The 21,235-nt window shown below is 35.7% G+C and overlaps 1 protein-coding gene across 1 annotated transcript; it reads left to right on the top strand.

Moving 5' to 3' along the window:
• The first annotated feature begins 3,218 nt into the window (after window positions 1–3,218).
• LOC128227163 (F-box only protein 22-like) lies at window positions 3,219–10,007 on the top strand. Its single transcript, XM_052937421.1, has 5 exons — window positions 3,219–3,352; window positions 4,386–4,500; window positions 4,702–4,909; window positions 5,133–5,418; window positions 5,776–10,007. Exons 1-5 carry the CDS (start codon window positions 3,228–3,230, stop codon window positions 6,185–6,187), a joined length of 1,146 nt encoding a protein of 381 aa, XP_052793381.1. The 5' UTR covers window positions 3,219–3,227; the 3' UTR covers window positions 6,188–10,007.
• Window positions 10,008–21,235: the final 11,228 nt, after the last annotated feature.

A 21,235-nucleotide genomic window follows, 5' to 3' on the forward strand; every position in this document is an offset into this window, starting at 1 on the left:
TGTAAAATAAAATGATTTTTTTTTAACAAAACGTGTATTTTCATGGAAGGAAATGATACAAATGATGTATTGTGTTTTCTTGTTGCATGGTACATAATCAAATGATCGAAGAGGCTTGACTTGTAACCTTAACTACACAGGGGGATTGGGGATTACGGTGATATAAGTGACTTTTACATCGACAAAATGACACCAGACGCCATAAAGTAGATATATGTGTTGCCTCTCCTAATGTGGGCACTAGCACTGTTCGGCCTCGGCACAGTTTTCACTTTCATCTCTGTAAACATATGCAAGAATTAATTATTGATAACAGTGAAGGGAAAATGAAAATAACTTGAATTGCTTAATCACACACAAGTCACTTTTTAAATGTATACAGACACTGAAGTTATCCTCCTGTACCCGTCAACCATTCCCATAAAACATTCCCAATAAAGATAGCAACATCCGCAGACAGCCTTTTAGCGCACTCGCGCTTTGATTCAATATTTGTCATTAACTAGCGTTTTTGAAGCAGTTTGACCAATGCATTAAAGCGGTGTGTTTTGTAACGTAGAACTGGATACATTAGAAGAAGGCGTTTATGCTAAGGACGGCAGGTTTCAGTTATACAGTTTGCAGTTGTATTTAAATGTATGTTAACGATACATTATATAACTATTTTAATTGCCTATTTTCAACGACATTGACAACAGGTGTTGGACCAACTGAGTAGTTTTGAGGCCCATATATTTTTACTTACATTTATAGTTTCGGATCAGTTTGTAACAATGACGAGTGGCTATGTTGTTTCTGTCAGTAATCTATCGCGAGAAAGAACTATGCAATTTTGGGAGTGATGATATCTTTCATCGAGAGGCAAAATGGCATTAATTAATTCAGACAATCTAATAATAATGTTGAACATGGTGAAGTAAACGAATATCTTTCAAAGCCCCAATGTCAATATTAACGATAAAAAAATCAAACAACGACGTCGGAAACAGAAACATCGCATACTTTGTTTGAAAACCATGCACGCCAAAAGACAGCATATATAACTGGGTTAACTATTAAATCGTAAAGAAAGTAAATATACGTAAATACATCAATATTTGTGCTTAATTCATTCTTTTATGGGCTCTTTCCCTGAATATTGCTATGCGTGCTCCAAAGCGGTTTTAATAGATTGCCATTACGATCAGTAAACGTTCAGTAAATCTCCCCGCTAGCAGTGTATGTGCTTCGATGTGAACAGGGATTCAAAGCAAAAGAAGTTGCAACTTAAAATCATCAAACGTGAGCATCTGTCAGCATTCATACGGGACTTTGTCGTAAATGTTACAAATTTGCAACACATTCGAACACACATGCTCCGTAAAAAAACGAGATAGGAAGTGTTAAACAATCTTGCCTTTTATTCTGGAGTCGAAACAAGTCAGCAACTGGTCTGTTAGTTTGTTATTGCCACGCGCTTTCATAACGCATATGTCCGCTAAGCATCGTTTCTCGGATTTAGTTTTTCCATAAGCATATATCCATATCAGTATTATATTTAATTAAGTTTACGTGACAAAGATTTAACATTGGTTAATTGGTTTTAAAGTTATTTCACTGATAAATTTAGTTTTTAAACGACTTCATTTTGAAGAACTCTTAAAATTATTTTAGTTAGGTTGCCATTTCCTTTAAAGGTTTATCATGCTCCGCCGACGAACAAATTTCGGACAGCAACATTTAACTGTACATAGAGCAATGCATAAACAATGGTTTCACGTGCACTTCGAAAATGTTTTGCATTATACCGTGTAGATTAAGTGTATTCTCTTATTCTCTTATTGGTATGTTCGGATAAGTGTAAGTATGAGTTCTCGTAAACGGTGAAAGACCATTAAAGTCGGTAACCCCAACAGCTGCAATATATGCCGATAAGCCAAACTTTGAAGCTGATAAACTCTATTTCAAAAAGCGTTTAGTATTGTAACGTGTGAGGCCAAAGACCTTACAGATCCCTTCAGAGAAAAGCATCTTTACATTGTCCATGGATTTTCGCAAAAATTAGCTTGTTCCAAGACAAAAAAAAAAAACCAAAAAAAAAAAAAACCGTCAAAACGTTCAATCTGTGAGAGTGAAGACTTAATTAACATTTCGAGTGTGTTAATATTGGAGCAAAAGCCTGATGAAAAAGTTTAGGCTAGAGGTCAAAAGGTAAATCAAGGTTATCCATTATTTTGTATAGGGTACAAGGCCCTTTCATGTCTGTCTTCCGCTAAGTGCTCCTTAGCTTTGTTAAATTTACTAGTTGGGCTAATACCATGTAAATACTGATATTTGTCGACAATTTCAAGTTCCTCGTAATTTAATGTAATTAATAGTATCTCCAAGACGTCCTTTTTGCACTGAAAACCATTACCTTTATTGTATTTACTTGTAGCTTCCAAGTTTGACAATAGTCACTAAAATCTGTTGAGCATTTCTTTAATTCAGTACGTTGCGGTTCGACTTCGTCAGCGTACAATAAAACTATTTTAAAGTAATTAGTTAAGTTAACCACCGAATACAAAGTAACTCAACAGTTACACCTTTATTTTCCATGTTCAAAAAGTCATACATTGCTATTCATCAGATGTTTGATAATGAGAAATTGTATGTGGTATGCATGGCATCATCGATCTGGTGTACGAAAATGAGTCATATCAATCATTAGAGTAGTTAGAAAAGAGTATCGGTGAGTGAAACGTCTTGATTCTACGGTGTACTGAGACAACCCTCGTACAAGTAGTGAATAGTTATAAGCTTTTAAAAAAGTCATGGTTCATTCATTAATGAGAACAATTAAAAGTAACCTTATGTTTTACAAGTCGCATCCAATATGGTTTACCTGTCTATAGTTATGCGTGTAAAGAGCACGCTTCATTTGGCCTGAGACCCAAAAATTTAAAATGCAAATCAAACGTCATACACTTATTAGTTCTGGCTTCCATAACTTTAATGTTGATATTTATTTTTTTGATGTTTACAACACATTAAACATCCAAAAAGGTAATATATCACGTGTTCGCTGAAGTTCTTTAGTTATACACTCATAAGTAGTAATGTAAAAAAATCAAATTTGCTTTAATGATATTCATCTTTATAACAGCATTTACCCATGATATTTATGATCACTTGGGCTTGCTTGGAAGGGGAAATCACTGCGTATGTTTGAAATTGATCAATCGCAGAGTGGTATGTAACCAAAGAAAATGGCTACCAAAACGAAAGCGGAAGCGTTAAATGAACATTGTTCTCATGTTTTATCGTCAGTATATCCCGTTGTTGAATTGATTCTCAGCTATTTGCCATATAGAGAGTTAGAGTCGTTATCGAGGTAAATACAATCGGCCTGCTGTTGTGCTTATTCACTAATGACTTAGAGATAATTATGTAAATATAGACCTTTTCAACGGTTACATTAAACTATTACTAGTTGGAGAGAAGTAGCCGGCAGTTTTTGCATGTTTTTGAAGATTTTCTCGGTAGATCGAAATGTTACGGAAATAATACTTACATTTTATTAAACAAGGGGTCAGGGTCTACTTACTTTACAATATTAAAATTTGTGTCATCACAAAGCGCGTGCCTAATTGGCCCCACAAAGGGGGTAATCAATTAGTGCCTATTTACGGATTATGAGAAGCAGTACCCGGCAGTTTTATTTCAGTACCGCTCCTTGACTATAAAACCGATATTTATCGGCTTATTTAGTATAATTTCCCCATGGGGCGCCTCTATTGAACAGGGAAGTAATACTGGTAACCAAGCGCTGGGGTAGTCTCGCTATAACAACACGTCTAAAACCACACCATGGATACATAAAATTTTGAATACGTCTCAATATTGTTTGAAAGCGATTGACGGGCAATATGAAAATATCATTTCAACAGGCTTTTTTATAAATACATTTTGCTGTGATTCATCGACGAATAATCGTTCATAACCAACACTTGACTGTCGGTAAATGCTAGTGCTATAATTAGATATGCAAATTTATTCAATTGCGCATGCGCAGTAACATTCACATGAGCATCCCCCACGAGAAAGTTGGCGAACTTCTTGACATTTCCAATACTTTTTGTAAATAAAATGTTTAAACGTATGCTTTGTGTTGGATTCGATGCAAATGGTGTTGCTTGGATACGGTTCTTTTTTACCATTCTCACCTTTTTTAAGAAGATTTAAAAAAAACACAAATAAAAAGCGATTGCTGGCTACTGCTTTCCGCCGGCTACTGCTCTCCAACCAGTATATTGATGGCGTATTGATGAAGCTATAAGATTGTGTCCTTTTTATGTAAGCATCATCTTATACGATTTCAAAATTAATCTACATGAAATCGTTTGATGAATTACTTGATGTTTCAGAGTCTGTCAACTTTGGCATGGCATTGTTCGCAAGCTCAGAGAGAAAAGAAGTACGATGTCATTTGCTGCATTTGATGGTGATGATCTTGTTCAGGGCACCAAGTCCTTTCTTAACGTAAGTTAATTGACATTAGTATACTGTTTCGTTTCTTCTTATAATTAAGTTTCTTCATTGTGAAACAAATTTATTAAATATTTTCAATTCTTGGAAGTCCGAAGGAGTTAAAACTTTAATTTAAATACATACTCTTACATCTAGTATTATATATTTTGGTCATGTATATATATGTAGCTCACTATTTTATGTTATGTGCAGGATATGTATACAGAGCCAGGAACAGTATTTCTGTTTCACTGCAATATTTTGAATGAGCTGCTTGAGACGCTGATACTGAATGCTGAAGATGATGCTGGGGCTGACATTATCTCAGACGAGGAAAAAGATAAAAGTTATGGGGAATTTGTTCGGAGTTTACTACCTTGCAACTGTAACCTTGTTGCTCTTGAAGCTGGAGGAATTGTTGGTTAGTATCAAATCAAACCTTGTGTAAAAAGAAATCCAATAAGAGTTCACAGTTATAAAATCATATTGCGACACAGTCTTTCAACAAAAAATTAGTGAAAATATATACAATTTTGATATGCTTTATTATAAACAAGACCTAAAACTCAACATTGACAACTTGTATTTTGGTACAAATGTCTGAATGTTAGAAAATATCAATGCTATGTGATCGTGATTTTCAGGAACATCTTCAGATCTGAAAGAAATAAACGAAATGGAAGGTGAAGGTGCTGTATCTTTCTTATGTTTGCCCAAATACAACACACAGAGCAAACTTGAAATTGTAACAATAAGTGACTCTGTTGACCTAAATCTAGTTGAAAAATCATATAACAATCATCAGCTGAAAGCGTGCTTGGTGTTTGATGTGGATCCAAAGTTCCTGCCGAAAAGATTTGGCTATACACTTCTAGATGAATATGCAGTGCTGATTGCTGGTGCATATGTAGATAATGTTTGCACCATGACGTAAGAATTTTCTCTGACTTTTAAAGATACATATGTTTAGACAAAATATACATGCAGATATGTCCAGAGTTTCTATTAATTTGCAGATTAAGGAGTGTGTCTTTTGTAAAATAAATCAAACCTATTGATGGAAATGATGCATTCCGATTTTGTACTATTCATATGTTACATTTCGACTTGGAAAATTCAAACTTTGTAATCCTACTTAAAACTCGATACAGTTAAAGGGAAGTAACTTCTTTGAACCAAGTTAACATCATGTCACATAAGTTAATGTTTGTACTCTTTTAATGTTTTGTTTGATGACCTTCTTAAAAGTGAGATAATTCTATTCATATTCTTTCGCTATGTTTTCAGGGATGAATTCTTGAACATGGAGCTTGTTTCCTTCTACGGCAACGATGTGAAGGTTGCTTCAGTTATTTTGCCCCCTCCCAAAAGTGGATGTAACAATTTGAAAGAGAAAACAGAGGCAGCAGTTGTGAAATTGAAAAAATACAACCTACCTGAGAAGAACAGTTTTGCCTTCATGCTGGCATGCATAGGCAGGGGTGAGGGCATGTATGGGGAGAGGAATGTTGAGTCCTCTTTATTCCACAAACATTTTCCCAACACGCCACTGGTAGGACTGTTTGGGAATGGTGAAATCGGCTGCGACTTCTATGATTGTGCTTCAGCTTCAGGATGTGACATGAAAAGACGAAAGAGCGAATTGCCTAAGCTGTTCCATTCATATACTACAATACTGGTGCTTGTAGCCTTGACTTAAACATGTTTTTTCTGTCTGTTATATACATGTACATTTTGACGACATGAACAGCTTTGCTTTCAGATGATATCTTAATAAAAATACTTACTGGAAAGCAATAATCGACACATTTCATATATTATTATTTTTAAATATCTCTATTTAACAGTGCCGATCAGTACCAATGCCAGCCCATCGTTTTGTTCAGTGGTTACGTCCGCCTTTTTGTCATGCTATTTCGGTAGCCGTTTTGTGAATACTGACACAACTGTAAGAGTTTCAATAGTAGACTATTTGCTTTTATAAAAAGCTAAAGCTTGACGGACATATTAAACCACCATGAGAGTGTTTGTTCCACTTATGACCAATTTGTGCTTGCAGCTCAAAGGTTCAGTTACTCCAAAAGCAATACTTGTGTTGATAACTTCACAGCGTTGATGTACACTATGTGAATGTGCTATATATGTATACATCTGTGAAGACAAAAGACAGAGGTCCGTGTAGACCAAGTTACTTTTTCATGGCAATAATTTGTGCTACAACAATTTTTAAGCTCACCTTAGCCATAGGCTGAGGGTGAGCTATTAGGATCGATGATTGTCCGTCGTCCGTCCACACTTAGTTTGTTAACACTCTAGGGGTCACATTTTTGCCTCATTTGTCACGAAACTTGATCAGGATGTTTCCCAGTAATTACTAGGATGAGTTTGAATATGTGTCATCTGGGGTCAAACACTAGGTCACAGAGCCCAAATATGGAAAAACCTTGTTAAAGGCCTAGCTTAAGGAATGTTTGGCATGATAATCCCCTGCTGTGCATATCCTTATAATTCCACTGGTGTTACAGTGGGGGCCAATTTCCTGTGTATTCGTTTATTGGCTCAGGGCCATTTAGGGTCCATTTCTATCTCAAAATATCCCAAACTTCACAGCAGGATACTCAGATCGGTGATTCGATGAGACAAATAGGCTTTAAAATTAAGATCAATTAACAGAGGTTTTTTTTTGTGTTTTTTTGTTGGGGCGTAACTATATTTTGTTGGGGCTATAACTTTCACTTATAGAAGGCTTAAACTAGGCCTTTAACACTCAAGAGATAACATTTTCAGCCCAAATATCCTGGAAATATCTCAGAAAGGTTGTTTTGACGATTTCTAGCTCAAGTTCGAATATTGGTCATCTGGGGTCAAAAACTAGGTCACAGACCCCAAATATGGAAAAGACCTTGTTAACACTCTAGAGGTAACATTTTCAGCCCAAATATCCTGGAAATTTGTCAGAAAGGTTGTTTTGATGATGTCTAGCTCAAGTTTGAATATGTGTAATCTGGGGTAAAAAACTAGGTCACAGAGCCCAAATATGGAAATACCGTGTTAACACTTTAGAGGTAACATTTTCAGCCCAAATATTCTGGAAATTTGTCAGAAAGGTTGTTTTGATAGTTTTTAAGTCAAGTTCGAATATGGGTCATCTGTTTTTTTATTGTTATTAACCAGGTTTTCACATAGTGAAACCTGGTTATTAGAATGGCAAACGTTGTTGTTCGGGCGGGCGGGTTTACGGCTGGGCGGCGTCAAACTCACCTATGAAACTGAATAACTTAAGTAAGGGTTGACATATCTTGACCAAACTTGGTCTATAGAAAGAGTTTGTGGGTACCTTTCATGGGATTGCGTTTGGGGTCCCTAGGGTCAAGGTCACTGTTACTAAAAATAGAAAAACGGTTGAAACTGAATAACTTTAGTAAGGGATGACAAATCTTGACTAAACTTGGTATAGAAAGAGTTTATGGAGAATTTTCATGTGATTGCGTTTGGGGTCCCTAGGGTCAAGGTCAAGGTCACTGTTACTAAAAATAGAAAAACGGTTGAAACTGAATAACTTTAGTTAGGGATGACATATGTTGACTAAACTTGGTCAATAGGAAGAGTTTATGGAGACCTTTCATGGGAATACGTTTTGGGTCCCTAGGGTCAAGGTCACTGTTACTAAAAATAGAAAAACGGTTGAAACTGAATAACTTAAGTAAGGGTTGATATATCTTGACCAAACTTGGTCTATAGAAAGAGTTTATGAGTACCTTTCATGCGATTGCGTTTGGGGTCCCTAGGGTCAAGGTCAAGGTCACTGTTACTAAAAATAGAAAAAGGTTGAAACTGAATAACTTTAGTTAGTGATGACATATCTTGACTAAACTTGGTCTAAAGGAAGAGTTTATGGAGACCTTTCATGGGATTACGTTTAGGGTCCCTAGGGTCAAGGTCACTGTTACTAAAAATAGAAAAAACGGTTGAAACTGAATAACTTTAGTTCGGGATGACATATCTTGACTAAACTTGGTCTATATGAAGAGTTTATGGAGACCTTTCATGGGATTGAGTCTGGGGTCCCTAGGTTCAAGGTCAAGGTGACTGTTTCTAAAAATAGAAAAACAGTTGAAACTGAATAACTTTAGTAAGGGTTGACATATCTTGACCAAACTTGGTCTATAGAAAGAGTTTATGGGTACCTTTCATGGGATAGCATTTGATGTCCCTAGGGTGAAGGTCAAGGTCAATGTTACTAAAAATAGAAAAATGGTTGAAACTGAATAACTTTAGTTAGGGTTGACATATCTTGACCAAACTTGGTCTATAGGAAGAGTTTATGTATACCTTTCATGAAATTACATTTGGGGTTCCCAGGGTCAAGGTCACTGTAACTTAAAATAGAAAAATGGTTCAAACTGAATATCTTTAGTTAGGGTTGACATATCTTGACCAAACTTCTTAGAGTGGAAAAGTGTATGGATAGTTTCATGGGATTGCATTTTGGGGTCCCTAGATTCAAGGTCAAGGTCACTGTTACTAAAAATAGAAAAACAGTTTAGTCAGGGTCTACATATCTTGACCAAACTAGATATAAAGGAAGAGTTTATGGATACCTTTCATGGGATTGCGTTTGGGGTCTCTAGATTCAAGGTCAGGGTCACTGTTACTAAAAATAGAAAAAATGGTTGAAACTGAATAACTTAATTTAGGGTTGACATATCCTGACACAACTTGGTATAAAGGAAGAGTTTATGGATACCTTTCAATGGATTGCATTTGGGGTCCCTAGGGTCAAGGTCAAAAATAGAAAAACAGACACAGGCTGAAGTTCTTCTGTCAATCATTAAAACCTGGTTTCGTCGCATTGCGGCGTTTCTGGTTTATTGTCTTAAAATCGTTGAAGGTACCAACTTCAAACTTCATGAACTTATTCACAGTAAATTGTGATTTTTTTGTGACGAGTTATATAAAATCCAACTAAAATATTGTAAGAGTTATTGCCCTTTGTATCTTTTTAAACAAATACATATTTGTCTTGTGGACATAAAATAGTTCCACCTATGGTGTATGGAAGGGCAGACTGGCACCATCCAGTATGTAGTCTGATCAATTACTTTTTAACCCTTTGTCCAATCATAACCAAATTTGGTCTGAATGTGTATGAACATGTTTGATAATTAAAAAAAATGCTTTAGTTACCCGAGAGTTATTGCGCTTTAATCATAGAAATTACCTTAAATTGTTCTTGTCCAATCAATTACTTTTTAAGCATTTGTCCAATCATCACAAAATTTGTCTAGAATGTGAATGGGCATAATACATCAGGGAAGCCAAATCCCTGTTATTGCCCTTTAATTATCAACAAGTCTATAGCACCAAGTTTTACTGAGGTGAGCGATATAGGACCATCTTGCCCTCTTGTTTACTATTAATATATGTGATTTCAGTCAAACAGTTTAGACTTGTAGAGCATCATAGGAGTGTTTTGATACCTCATTGACATGCCAGCAAATAAACCGTTGTTAGCAATACGTCATGTCTCTACCTTGTTACTATGAACTGTTTTTTAAGGGTTCATAACACATAACTTGACTATGTCATTATAAAATACCTAGCAAATACTCATATGACAGTTCCAAAATAAAGAGAGCATGTTCCCTGGCAATAAACGACATAGCGCTGACGCTATCAAACACAAAGTCGTTTTAATAAGCATCATTTTAAATACTTTCTTGTAAAAAATAAGCTATACAAAAATAAACTCAGAAAATGCGTCTACGATAGTACATGCAAACTCGATGTTTAATGCAATGTTTTTAAGAATTTTAACTTATAGATTAATATAGTGTTGACCATGGCTTTTGGTTGATGATAGCCCTTATGGGAGGAATAATTGCCCGAGGTCATTTATTTTTCACTGGGGCAATTGCAGAAAATAACACTTCTACAAAAGTACATTCAAACTGAATGTTTATTGTATTCTGTTTAGAATGGTTACATATATATAAACCTCACACTCGAACAAAATTATGTTCGGTCAATTTTTCGTGCATACACAACCGTAAGTAAATATGTCGCTTAGCATTGTTAACAATGAGAAACATGTCGTCTTCATGTACATAAGTGGTTATTTTGAGTGCGATTTAGGCTGTAGGACGTGCGGGACACATGGTACGAATTAAAAGATCACTTTATTTATAAAGGCTCATAAGATTTCAACGTAAATGTGAATTTGAAAGCAAGCCGAAGAATCTTAACTTTTTGTAAGGAACCGATGGAAATAGATATTTAAAGATAACTAAGCAGAAAAACGGAAATTTGTTTACGAAAAGTCCCTGTCTTACTTTACGAACTACAAATAGCCATAACCTCCTCAGCCAATATCGGGTTTCATTTACAATGCAATTATTTTTACACTAGCAATACACTTGCGAGATAAAAGCAATGTTCATATACCCTAGTACAGTATATGTTTGTCATTTTCTGTTCTGAAACTGGCGTGTTGTATCAAAAATTCATCAAACTACATTACCCATTGTTAGGTAATGACAGGCACTTATCAGATAGAGTTTTGGGCCACTCAAAATATTGTTTGGATTCGATTTTTATTGCCTATGAAAAGAATTGCGAAAAAGCAAAATATCGCTTGTCGCGCATTCTGCCTCCCGACGCTTTCAGCACTGTCATTTATGTATTGCGTTTTGTAATTGAACTTGAATGTCTTTTTCATAAATACGCATCTTCTGCTAACAGATTGGAAACGTTTTTAAAAATTAAGACCTTCCGTTTTTACCGTACAATATTAAGTTTTGTCTAAAAAGTTGCGTTTCAAAGTTAATTTTTACACACGGGTAAAATAACACAACATTGATAACAAAAAGTGAACATTTGGAAGTCCATTAACGGTATCTGGAACAAGCGCACGAGTTTTTTCTTTCTCCTATCCCACAATTGTAAACCAATGGAACCCCAATTGTTTATACCCGTCTGAGAAGTAAATACGCCAGGCGTATACTTCCATAGAGTTATGTTGTGCAATGTGTTTGCTCTTTAAGCGGCATAGACTGCCTTTTGTTTAATTTAAAACGGTGAAGAATAATTAAGGTCATCTTTGCTTGAATTCTTCAATCGAAGCTAGATGTTGCCTACCAACGTAGCATTTATGGCGTTATTTATCGCGTGGTATACACACACTGTTGAGAGTTTAGCATATTTTCATCAACCATACGCAGAGTCATGTGAACAGGGGTTTGACACTTTTGGCCATAGCGAACTGTTTTCACTGTTTATATGGGATTGGGATACATGTTGCATATCACCATACAGTGTCTATCCAAGGCCTACTCGTAATGAAATTGGCATTAGAATTAATAATGGGCATGGTTCCTGAACATATTAAGCAATGACCTTGTGGCAAATCAGAATTAAGTCCCTTGTAAAAATCATCAATCCTATAGTATTGTTTATATTTTAATGTCCGTATTAATCAGTAAATGCCAAGCTGTTTTAAGCCAGCGAGTGGTAGTTATCTCAGCAGTGATAGCTTTTGTTTTTCTCAAATGATACACGGGAAAAATCAAACACAAACGAAATAAGAAAACAACTTTTGTACAGAGCAGATAGTATATTTAGACTCGTTTCCACATACATTAACACAACATGGTGAATAATTAACACATTATACAAAACATGAAGTAGCAATATATAGTATAAGAAATATAATCAAAGTTTTATAGGTGGAGATGAACATAAACAACGTTAAACTTCCACAATTAATATTGTTCGCATTAAACACAAAAAGACAATGTTAAACTTTCACATTTCATATTGATCGCCTTAAACACAAAAGACAATGTTAAAATTTTGATTTAATATTGTTGGCCTTAAACACAAAAATTGTTAAACTTCCACATTTAATATTGTTCGCCTTAGAACAAAGACAACGTTAAACTACGACATTTAATATTGTTCGCCTTAGAACAAAGACAACGTTAAACTACGACATTTAATATTGTTCGCCTTAAAACAAAGACAACGTTAAACTACGACATTTAATATTGTTCGCCTTAAACACAAAAACAAAGACAATGTTTAACTTCCACATTTGATATATTTTGCCTTAAACAAAGACAACGTTTATCTTCCCTATCTACAAAGTTATATACCTTAAACAAAAAGCTTCTTTTACAAAAAAATAAATAAATAGTTTTTATAGGTTCTTGTCTGTTTAAGTTCAATTGTATACATGCTTAAATGAAAAATGTATATTATGGCGATCATCATACGCAATATAAATAAACGGTTGCCAGTGTCAAAGTAATACTTCATTAATGACAGTGGCGTTGCTACATATAGGCCTTGTAGGCCTAAGTCTACAACATTTTTTTAAAAATGACCAAGTTTAAGTTACCCATTAATGAAATTTAAACTAATAGCTACTCCAACACTTTGAACAAAAGTTTGTGGGTTTTTTTTCAACCGAAGCAATTTTGATGTTTATTTAATCTTCATGCAGGGTTTATTGCTTGATTTTATTGTTATCATTGCAAATATAATGAAGAGTGTGTTATGTGCATATAAAAGTTCCCAAACTCACATATAACCTTTGGGCATACGCGTTTTTTAGGCCTATCTACACCCCTAACTGCTATGCTTTAATGTCAAGGGCAACTCATTATACTTTTTTAAATGTGAAATTTATTATTATCTTTTAATATAACAAAATAGTAACAAGCATTAATCATGTTCTGACGCTTGTCTGAATCATTCAGGGACCATATTAATATTTTACAATTAAGAGTTTTTGCACAACATATTAAACACAACGAAGGGTAGATGGCAAAAAAACATACTGTAGATGTTGCAAGAAATAAAATGGTTACGTTTTTACAGATAGTACTTGAACGATAATCGACCATAATTGATCCGTACAAGGTTATTTTTATCAATTAAAGAATCGTTTACGTTCTGTCCAGAGTATATCAAGGAATAAGTAATGGGATCGTGTTACTACAGTGTTCTTGTACATCAGCACAAAACAATATGGTAACATCATACATGCCAGAACTTCAAACCTTTTCAAAGGCTGAATACTACACACTCAGGTCAGCTACAAGACATGGCCTATAGATATGCAGTTCTAAGTACCCTCACACAAGCCATGATTTTACATATTTATTTGGAACAGTACATGTCACTTGTTGTGAAAAGATTCAGTGTTTGTGTTGAAATAGGTTGCACTATTCAATACATTGAGACAACTCATTATCTTGATATGTTCATTCTATGTCTAAAGATTTGTGCAAACATGTTATATAACTCATAATTCATTTTTAAACTGTATGCGTTTTTTTTAAATGAGTCATTGTATTGATGTGATAACTGTTTATAATTTATTTAAATCGGTTTAAGCGTGGCAGCTATGATGAAAAAAATTCTATATAGTGACTGGAAGTAGTTCTAAGTGTGGAGCACATGTTGCGACATGTTTTGAAGGTCATGGGTTACTCTTAAAATATATATATCTAATGGATTCCAAAGTCTGCCCATTTCGAAATTTGATTTCAAGAACTATGTTGCATTGCAGTTGAATATAGTTGTCATGGTCATTTTATGTCGTCTTCGTAGCATGGAAGGAAGAAAGGGGTCATGCTGTACGGGGTCGTCGTCGTTCGCGTCGTTCTCAGCGATGTCACACTTTCATGTCCGCTCTTTACCATAAACATTTGTTATCCAATCCAACTCTATTAACATTGCGTTTTCGAATATTATATTGACTGAGATTGATCTACAGCCATATCACAGTATCAACTCCATTGGTATGACCATTGAAGTGTCAACAGTCATTACTATCTGGACAAAATCGATCAATGGCTATATCGCATTAATAACTGTGGAGTTTTGGCCCTAAATTGTAAAAAATGACCAATTTACTGCTGTCTTACCTATCATACTGAAACATTTCTATTCCAATCTTACATGTTTTCCTCGAACTATTATTGGAATAGATTTAAACTTTGATTTCAATATTTTTTATCTTATTTTTAGCCCATATTATAAAAAGTATTTAATTCATATGAAATTATCTGCTTTCGCTATGGCGCGTAGTTTATACTCGACAATATTGGCGCACGCGACAGGCGACATAATTACTCTATTCGCGGAATTTTAGTCTTTTAAAAATTGTTTGTTAAACATTTGACTGTTAATAATCTTAAAGGTAAGAGTAAGCAATATTTAGTGTTTATGGTTCTCACACCTTTTTCCACCTCTGAGCAATGGATAGGATCAACCTCAGTTCTAGAAGTGAACATCCTGCTCACTTGATAGTGTCGACATGACAGACTCATTAGTTCCATGATTTCCATTATTAGAACGAATATGAGGTGATGTGGCTTTTCTGTCGCTTTGAGGTTTGTTTGGTACGTGTCTTTTTCGTACAAAAGATAGCATAATATATATTCCTTGGCCAGCATTAAATATAATGAACAAATAAGAAAACAAGTCGACATTCAAAAACTGATAAAGAAATCCAAATATCCAGGTACAACCAGTGATTGTAGATAACTTGACAAATATCTTCATATTATTTCTTTCATTGTTGCTGCTTTTGCTCATATTTGGTAGTCTACAAACTTTGATGACAACATATGAAAACATTGTGAAGTTAGCTAAAACAATAACTCCGACCGGAATACCAACGAAATAGAAAATCATTTGCGCATTTGCAATATAACATGGCTCTCCACCGTATCCAACATCACCGGTTGTGGTATACGATACAACTATGACAGCGCCAACCAGAATACCAGACATACATTCAGCAAATGCAAGGTATCTAAAGAAGGTACCGCTGTTCCTATTTGAAGAAACTGTGAGGATTGATGAAAATACCCGCATCATATGAAATGTGCAAATGAACATCCAAAAGAAACCAGACAAGAGAGAGAAGTGAAGGACTGCGCCTAGGAGAGAACACAACCAGGCTGGGGTGATTGTCACAAAACTAAATAAGAGTGATAACACTGATGAAACAAACAAGCTGGACACAAGGGAGATATTGTTAAAGCCCGGAACATTGTGAAGGTTCGAAGATCTCATATACGTTATGAAAGTTACTAATAGACAAATAATGGATGCCGAAAGAAATATTACACTTAAGTAAACATTAACACGGGTTGTTTTAGAAGCATCCTCATGGTCGGCCTTGTATTGTATAGAATCATTAGTGTAACTTGTGAGCTTTGCCATGCTTTCCTCGTATACATTTCTGCAAATGTAAGCATCTGAGTCATTTTTGGAAAGAATAAAAGAAGAAAATGTTACATTTTCATCATTGAATGAAATCGCCAAAACCTTATGTTCCAAAGCAAATACAAGCTCCGGCTTCGATATCGGCAGCTTCAGGCGAGCGCAGAATGGTGTTGGTGTGATTTCAAGAACTGTCTTACAGTTGTCATTGGTGAGTAAATTCATTGGTAGCTTTCCATTTCCAGTGTAGTCATCAAAACCGTTTGCCAACAAATCAATTATTTCTAAATTATCAACAAATGCCATAAGATCCCCGAAGAGAACTCCGCCTGTATTTGCAAATATTTCTCTGCGTTCATTGAACACTTCTTGGTCTAATTCTCTGTTAAACGAAACAAAATGACCAAAGTTAAGCTTGTCTATAACAAATGCCACATCTTTAACCAACAACGTTACGTCAGAAGTATTTGCCTCCAAACTCAAATCAAGAGCAATATATTCAATTGTGTTCTCGAAAGAAATTCCGGCAAGTATGTCATGAACGGCACTTTCAATTCCTTGCTTTAATCGAATGTAAGACCTTTCCTCGCAAATAGTTACACTGTGGTAAGTTAGCAATACTTGTGTTGATATGTAGAAACGAAACATGTTCATGGTGTGCTCTATTCCCCTCGCTAATATTTGTTTTCCAATCTCCGTCGGATATAACATGAGCGTCATTCCAAGGTTCATCTTAATTTGCTCCTCAGTTTGCGGAATCTGCAGGAGGTTACATTGACCTTCACCCGCCAAAACAAATCCAGACGGACAGTGTAGCTCGCGGCATCTTCTCTGTAACAAAGTAGATTTGAGGTTAGGTTTTTCAAACGTTTCGTTAAAATTTAAATATCCTGTTGCAAATTAACAGGCTTGCACTAACGTCTGTGTAGTTACGGAACATACAACCGGAAGATGTTGAGTTTACACGAGCGCTTTAGTGCAAGTGTATAATTTAATGTTCACCACATCTGCAAGTTGCTTATGTGCAGATATCTTCAAGTTCAATGCCCTTATGTACTATTTAACCAAATGCACAAAGTAAACACTAGCATTTAAAAGTGGTTTACTTTGCAAATACATTTAGTAAGCTCCAGTACATGTACACAGAGACCCCTCACACTTGCAAGTTTGGGGCTGGCTTGGTGTTTAGAAGCACTGGCGGATCCGGGTGTACTTTTTATTTAAATATAGGAGAAAACAGTAATAAAATACACCCAAAAATGCACCATTTTGGACTACATTTCCCGTTAAAACCCCATGACTACACTTTAAATCAAATAAATTCACTTCTCAGGGACGGACGCATGTCTGAAGGTTACGCTTTTAAGTTACGCCCCCTCTAAGGTCAAATCCTGGATCCGCCCATGAGAAGTGCTTTATAATTGTATACATGTGAGAGCTAGGCTTAAGGAACTTTGCAAAAAAAGAAATTCCCGAAACAAGAACAGACATCAAGATGTTGTGTGTTTAGAATAATAAAATGAGTTTAAAAATATCGAACAAATATGCCAGAGGCACCAGTATTACTTTTATTTTGCATAAGTCATTTTAAAGAAATTCACTAGACAAGGTCTACACAACATTTAGGCGTGTTAAGTCTCTATAATTTAGCAGCTCTTTTGCTTTAAAATCTGTAAAAATATTTAAACTATTTTTTTTCCTTTTATCAGTACATAAATTAAAAAAGACCTTTTTCTAAAATGAAGCAAGAGATGGCTGTTTAAGTATCTATGAAGTAAGTGAATAAAATGAAAACATGCAAACACATGATTCAAAGCTTCATTTAATAATATTCTGAGTTGATAATGACACACACACACACACACACACACACACACACACACACACGAAAAAACGCACTTTGTTTGGGCGATCGCTTCCTTTTTTGCCTGTACCTCGACTATTTTAAAAAACAAACAAACTCGTAAATGATTTAAAAGAAATATAATGGCCTTAACATGTGACTTGCATAGCATTGACTATAATTGTAAATTAAAATCACATACCAGGAATTTATCAGCATATTCCGTTCGAAGGCAAATTAAGTCTGCTACCTCATTTTCATGGTTTTCTACTTGCGAGTGTTCCAGGTCGTTGAAGTCCAAGAGGGCAACATAAGAAAACGGTAATTTGAAAAGAGGCGAATTGCAAGTGTAGACCCCATGAATTTCATCGGTTTGGATCCCATTACAAAGCGCACAATGTACGTTTTTATATTGATAATTATACACTGAAGAGTATGACAAACAAGCCTTTTCCAGATCTGTGTCGTATTTGCCCCAGTTTCCAGTGACGTTGCAACGGTTTATAATTTTTGAACATTTTTCTACTTCAAAATATAAAGAAGGTGGATTAAATATAACGTTACAGTATCGTGTTTTAGTCAAAACATGTGGTATTTCCTCATATGCACCGATAAAAGCTGTTCTTCCTTGTGTACATGACACGGTAACATTCCAAGGAACCAACTTGATGTCATCAGCATTGTTACAAATACTGCAATACCTGTTTTTAAACGTGTTACCATCTATGTCAGAATACGGCATGAAATACCTCATGCTTTCTTTAAAATCGAAGTCCGAGTAGTCTCTTTCGCATTTTAACCGGATTTCATCATCGCCTACAAATTGCGCCGGGCATCTAGAAATCATATTGAAAGAATGCAGACTATTGCATGCCGACTCGAGTGGTGATAAATACTGAGGTAACTGGCATTCCCAAACGTCGTGTTTTATTTGCTGGACCTCGTCATCACTCAATGACCTTGGTGGCTTGTCAGGACAACATTCCCGTCCACAGTCGTCGTCACACCGACAATGAGCGCAACAGGGTATATCCTCCGTAGGTGCTAATGCAGGAGAGTAGCACAAGTCTGTATATGGGCAGTAGTTTTGAAACTGGCCAGCCATATCAGTTGGTTGGTTCAGCCCTGTAGTAGTTGGCTGGCTTAGTGAGACCAAATTAAGTGCACTATAACATGCCATACTGATTAATACACTGAATAAGAATGCCATTTTTTAAAAATATTTAATGACATTTTAAAAATATCACAAGTGAGATTTTTCATCCCATCGAATGGCGTGCTGCTTATGTACCCTTTTTATCCGAACTATCTGGCAACGGTCACGTCCGCATTGCAATTCAAAGTTGACGTAATTCCGGCCCTAAAACATTATTTACAGTACACATCACTCCAGAGGGTTATGATACAGCGTGTTTAATGGAGCTGTGTCCCAAGGTGATCGTATCTCGTGTTTCGTGGATGAAAACAGCAGTTCAACGGTGATGAATGCTGATGATTTTTTCTCCTCTTTAAATGGGTGATTATGCCATTGTCAACGGTTTATAAGAGAGCTTAATTGTATTGGAAAATGTAAATGATTGATAGTAGATTATTATGCTGATAATGGAAACGTGTCGTTTTATTATTTTCTATAAACATCACTATTTGCCGATGACCGGTAGTGTGTCTGCCTGTCTATTGTTAATACAGTCGGTTTTATGAAATTACAAAATGTGATAGCGACTATATTAATTTTTTATTGTCAGATTGGAAAGCCCTTGAGAATGATGGAATACCTTTTAATAACGCGTTAAAAATGCTTTACAAAAACATAAAAAATGTTTTAAGGAAGTATTGATAGATTAGACCAACGACAAACATCATTTGTAAAATACCATGACACCAAAGAGAAAGGCATATAGAAAAGGATGATTGATGATAGTTGTCCAGTGATTGATGGCAACATTACTAACGACTTCGGTCCATATTTACTGACGTCAAATGCCCGTATCTTGGGGTATAATGTTTCATTATATACCTATCATAATTCACACACAATTCATATCGGCCGTATTGCATTAATGCGTATGTTACCATATATAGTAATACATTTGTGCAGAGTTCTCGCGATTATATGCATGATTCGGCGATTATCAGTTTTGCGGCCCGGGCCGATTATCGATTATCATTTTGCGACCCGTAGAACGTTCGCGCGTGAATTCAATTTTCGTCTTAAATCAAGTTTGGCGACTGTGAAATCATGTATTAACTACATAATAACAATTTATTGATCTGCTTAAACAGATAAATCATTAAAATCCTAAAGGAAGGCAAAATCGAAAGCAGTTGAGAAAAATATGTTAGTGATTGATAACTAGTGTGGACTATTATTATTTAGCATTGACATTTTAAAAAACAAACAAAGGAAGCGGCCAAATTACTTGAAAATCAACAAAGATAATCAAATAACTTGTATTACTGATGTCAACATGTAGGTACATAAGTTGTCCGGTTAGCACAGTCCAGTAGCACTCGCTTCTCATGTATGCGGCCCGGGTTCGATTCCACCGGCCTGGACGCATGTGAGTTTGGTTTGTGGTCACCAAGCCGGACAAGTGGGTTTCCTCCGGGTACGCCGGTTTCCCCCACAACACAAGACCAAACTCTCGCGCAACATCGTACCAACGAGAGTGATTAATATAAGTTTCAATAGCTTTTTCCACAATCGTTGTAAAATAAATACGTTTAAACTAAGTACAAACAGCCGTTCTACTACTATGTTTTCATGTTTAATAAATTGTGTCATTTTAATATATTGTTTCTAAAAGAAGTGCGTGATGATCCATATTAAAATGCTATGAAGCATGTAGCTAATACCATGTGTTTCTTAAATGGTTTATATTTTAGTGTTTGGGGCTTCAAAAAAGAGATAAGGGTTTTGCAATTTGATTCACTTTTCAAAAAATGAAATAAATCAAGATTTCCACGTGTCAAATGTTAGAATTGATTTTCATATTTATCTTATATCGCTTTGACCCCCTCTTCTACGGATACACACCATACTGCGTTTGCCATTGACTGAACAGACCTTATATTGACGTCAAAAAAAACCATTATTCCATTCCTGATTGAGAACGTTTGCTTTACCATGCATGTTGTTAATGCCATCTTTTGACCTCACCGTTGGACCAAGCTCGTTCCAAAAGTGATCAATAATGGTTTCATATCTGGTATGAGAGTCGGCGAAGGAACACAAGCAATTCGATGGCGTGGTAGCATAACTTGTCCAACGTTATGTCCTATGCCTCTTAAAAGCTGGTAAGGTTTCAAGGATGTCGCAAAACGATACATTTACTAATACCGTCACCACGTGCTGTATAAGAGGCCGTTTGAAAACAACGTTGCAGGTGCGTCAACGTTTTTAAACGGTCCGTTCCTGCGTTCGTTAAACGTGGTCGTCGGGACGTTTAAAAGTTCTACTGACTTCAGTTAGGCATTCACCCCGAATAAGCATCAACAATGCTTGAATTTGGTGATATTCAGTAAATCTTGGCATTTCAATCTAACGCAGATTTGAAATAGGATGTGATCTTACCTTTATTAATGACGCAACGAAAGTGACCAAATAAGTTGTGGTTCTCCCACGGGCTACGCGTGCAAATCGTAATTTCATAATCGCTATACCAT

The sequence above is a fragment of the Mya arenaria genome, chromosome 3 (genome assembly GCF_026914265.1).
Source record: "Mya arenaria isolate MELC-2E11 chromosome 3, ASM2691426v1".
Lineage (NCBI taxonomy): Eukaryota > Metazoa > Mollusca > Bivalvia > Myida > Myidae > Mya > Mya arenaria.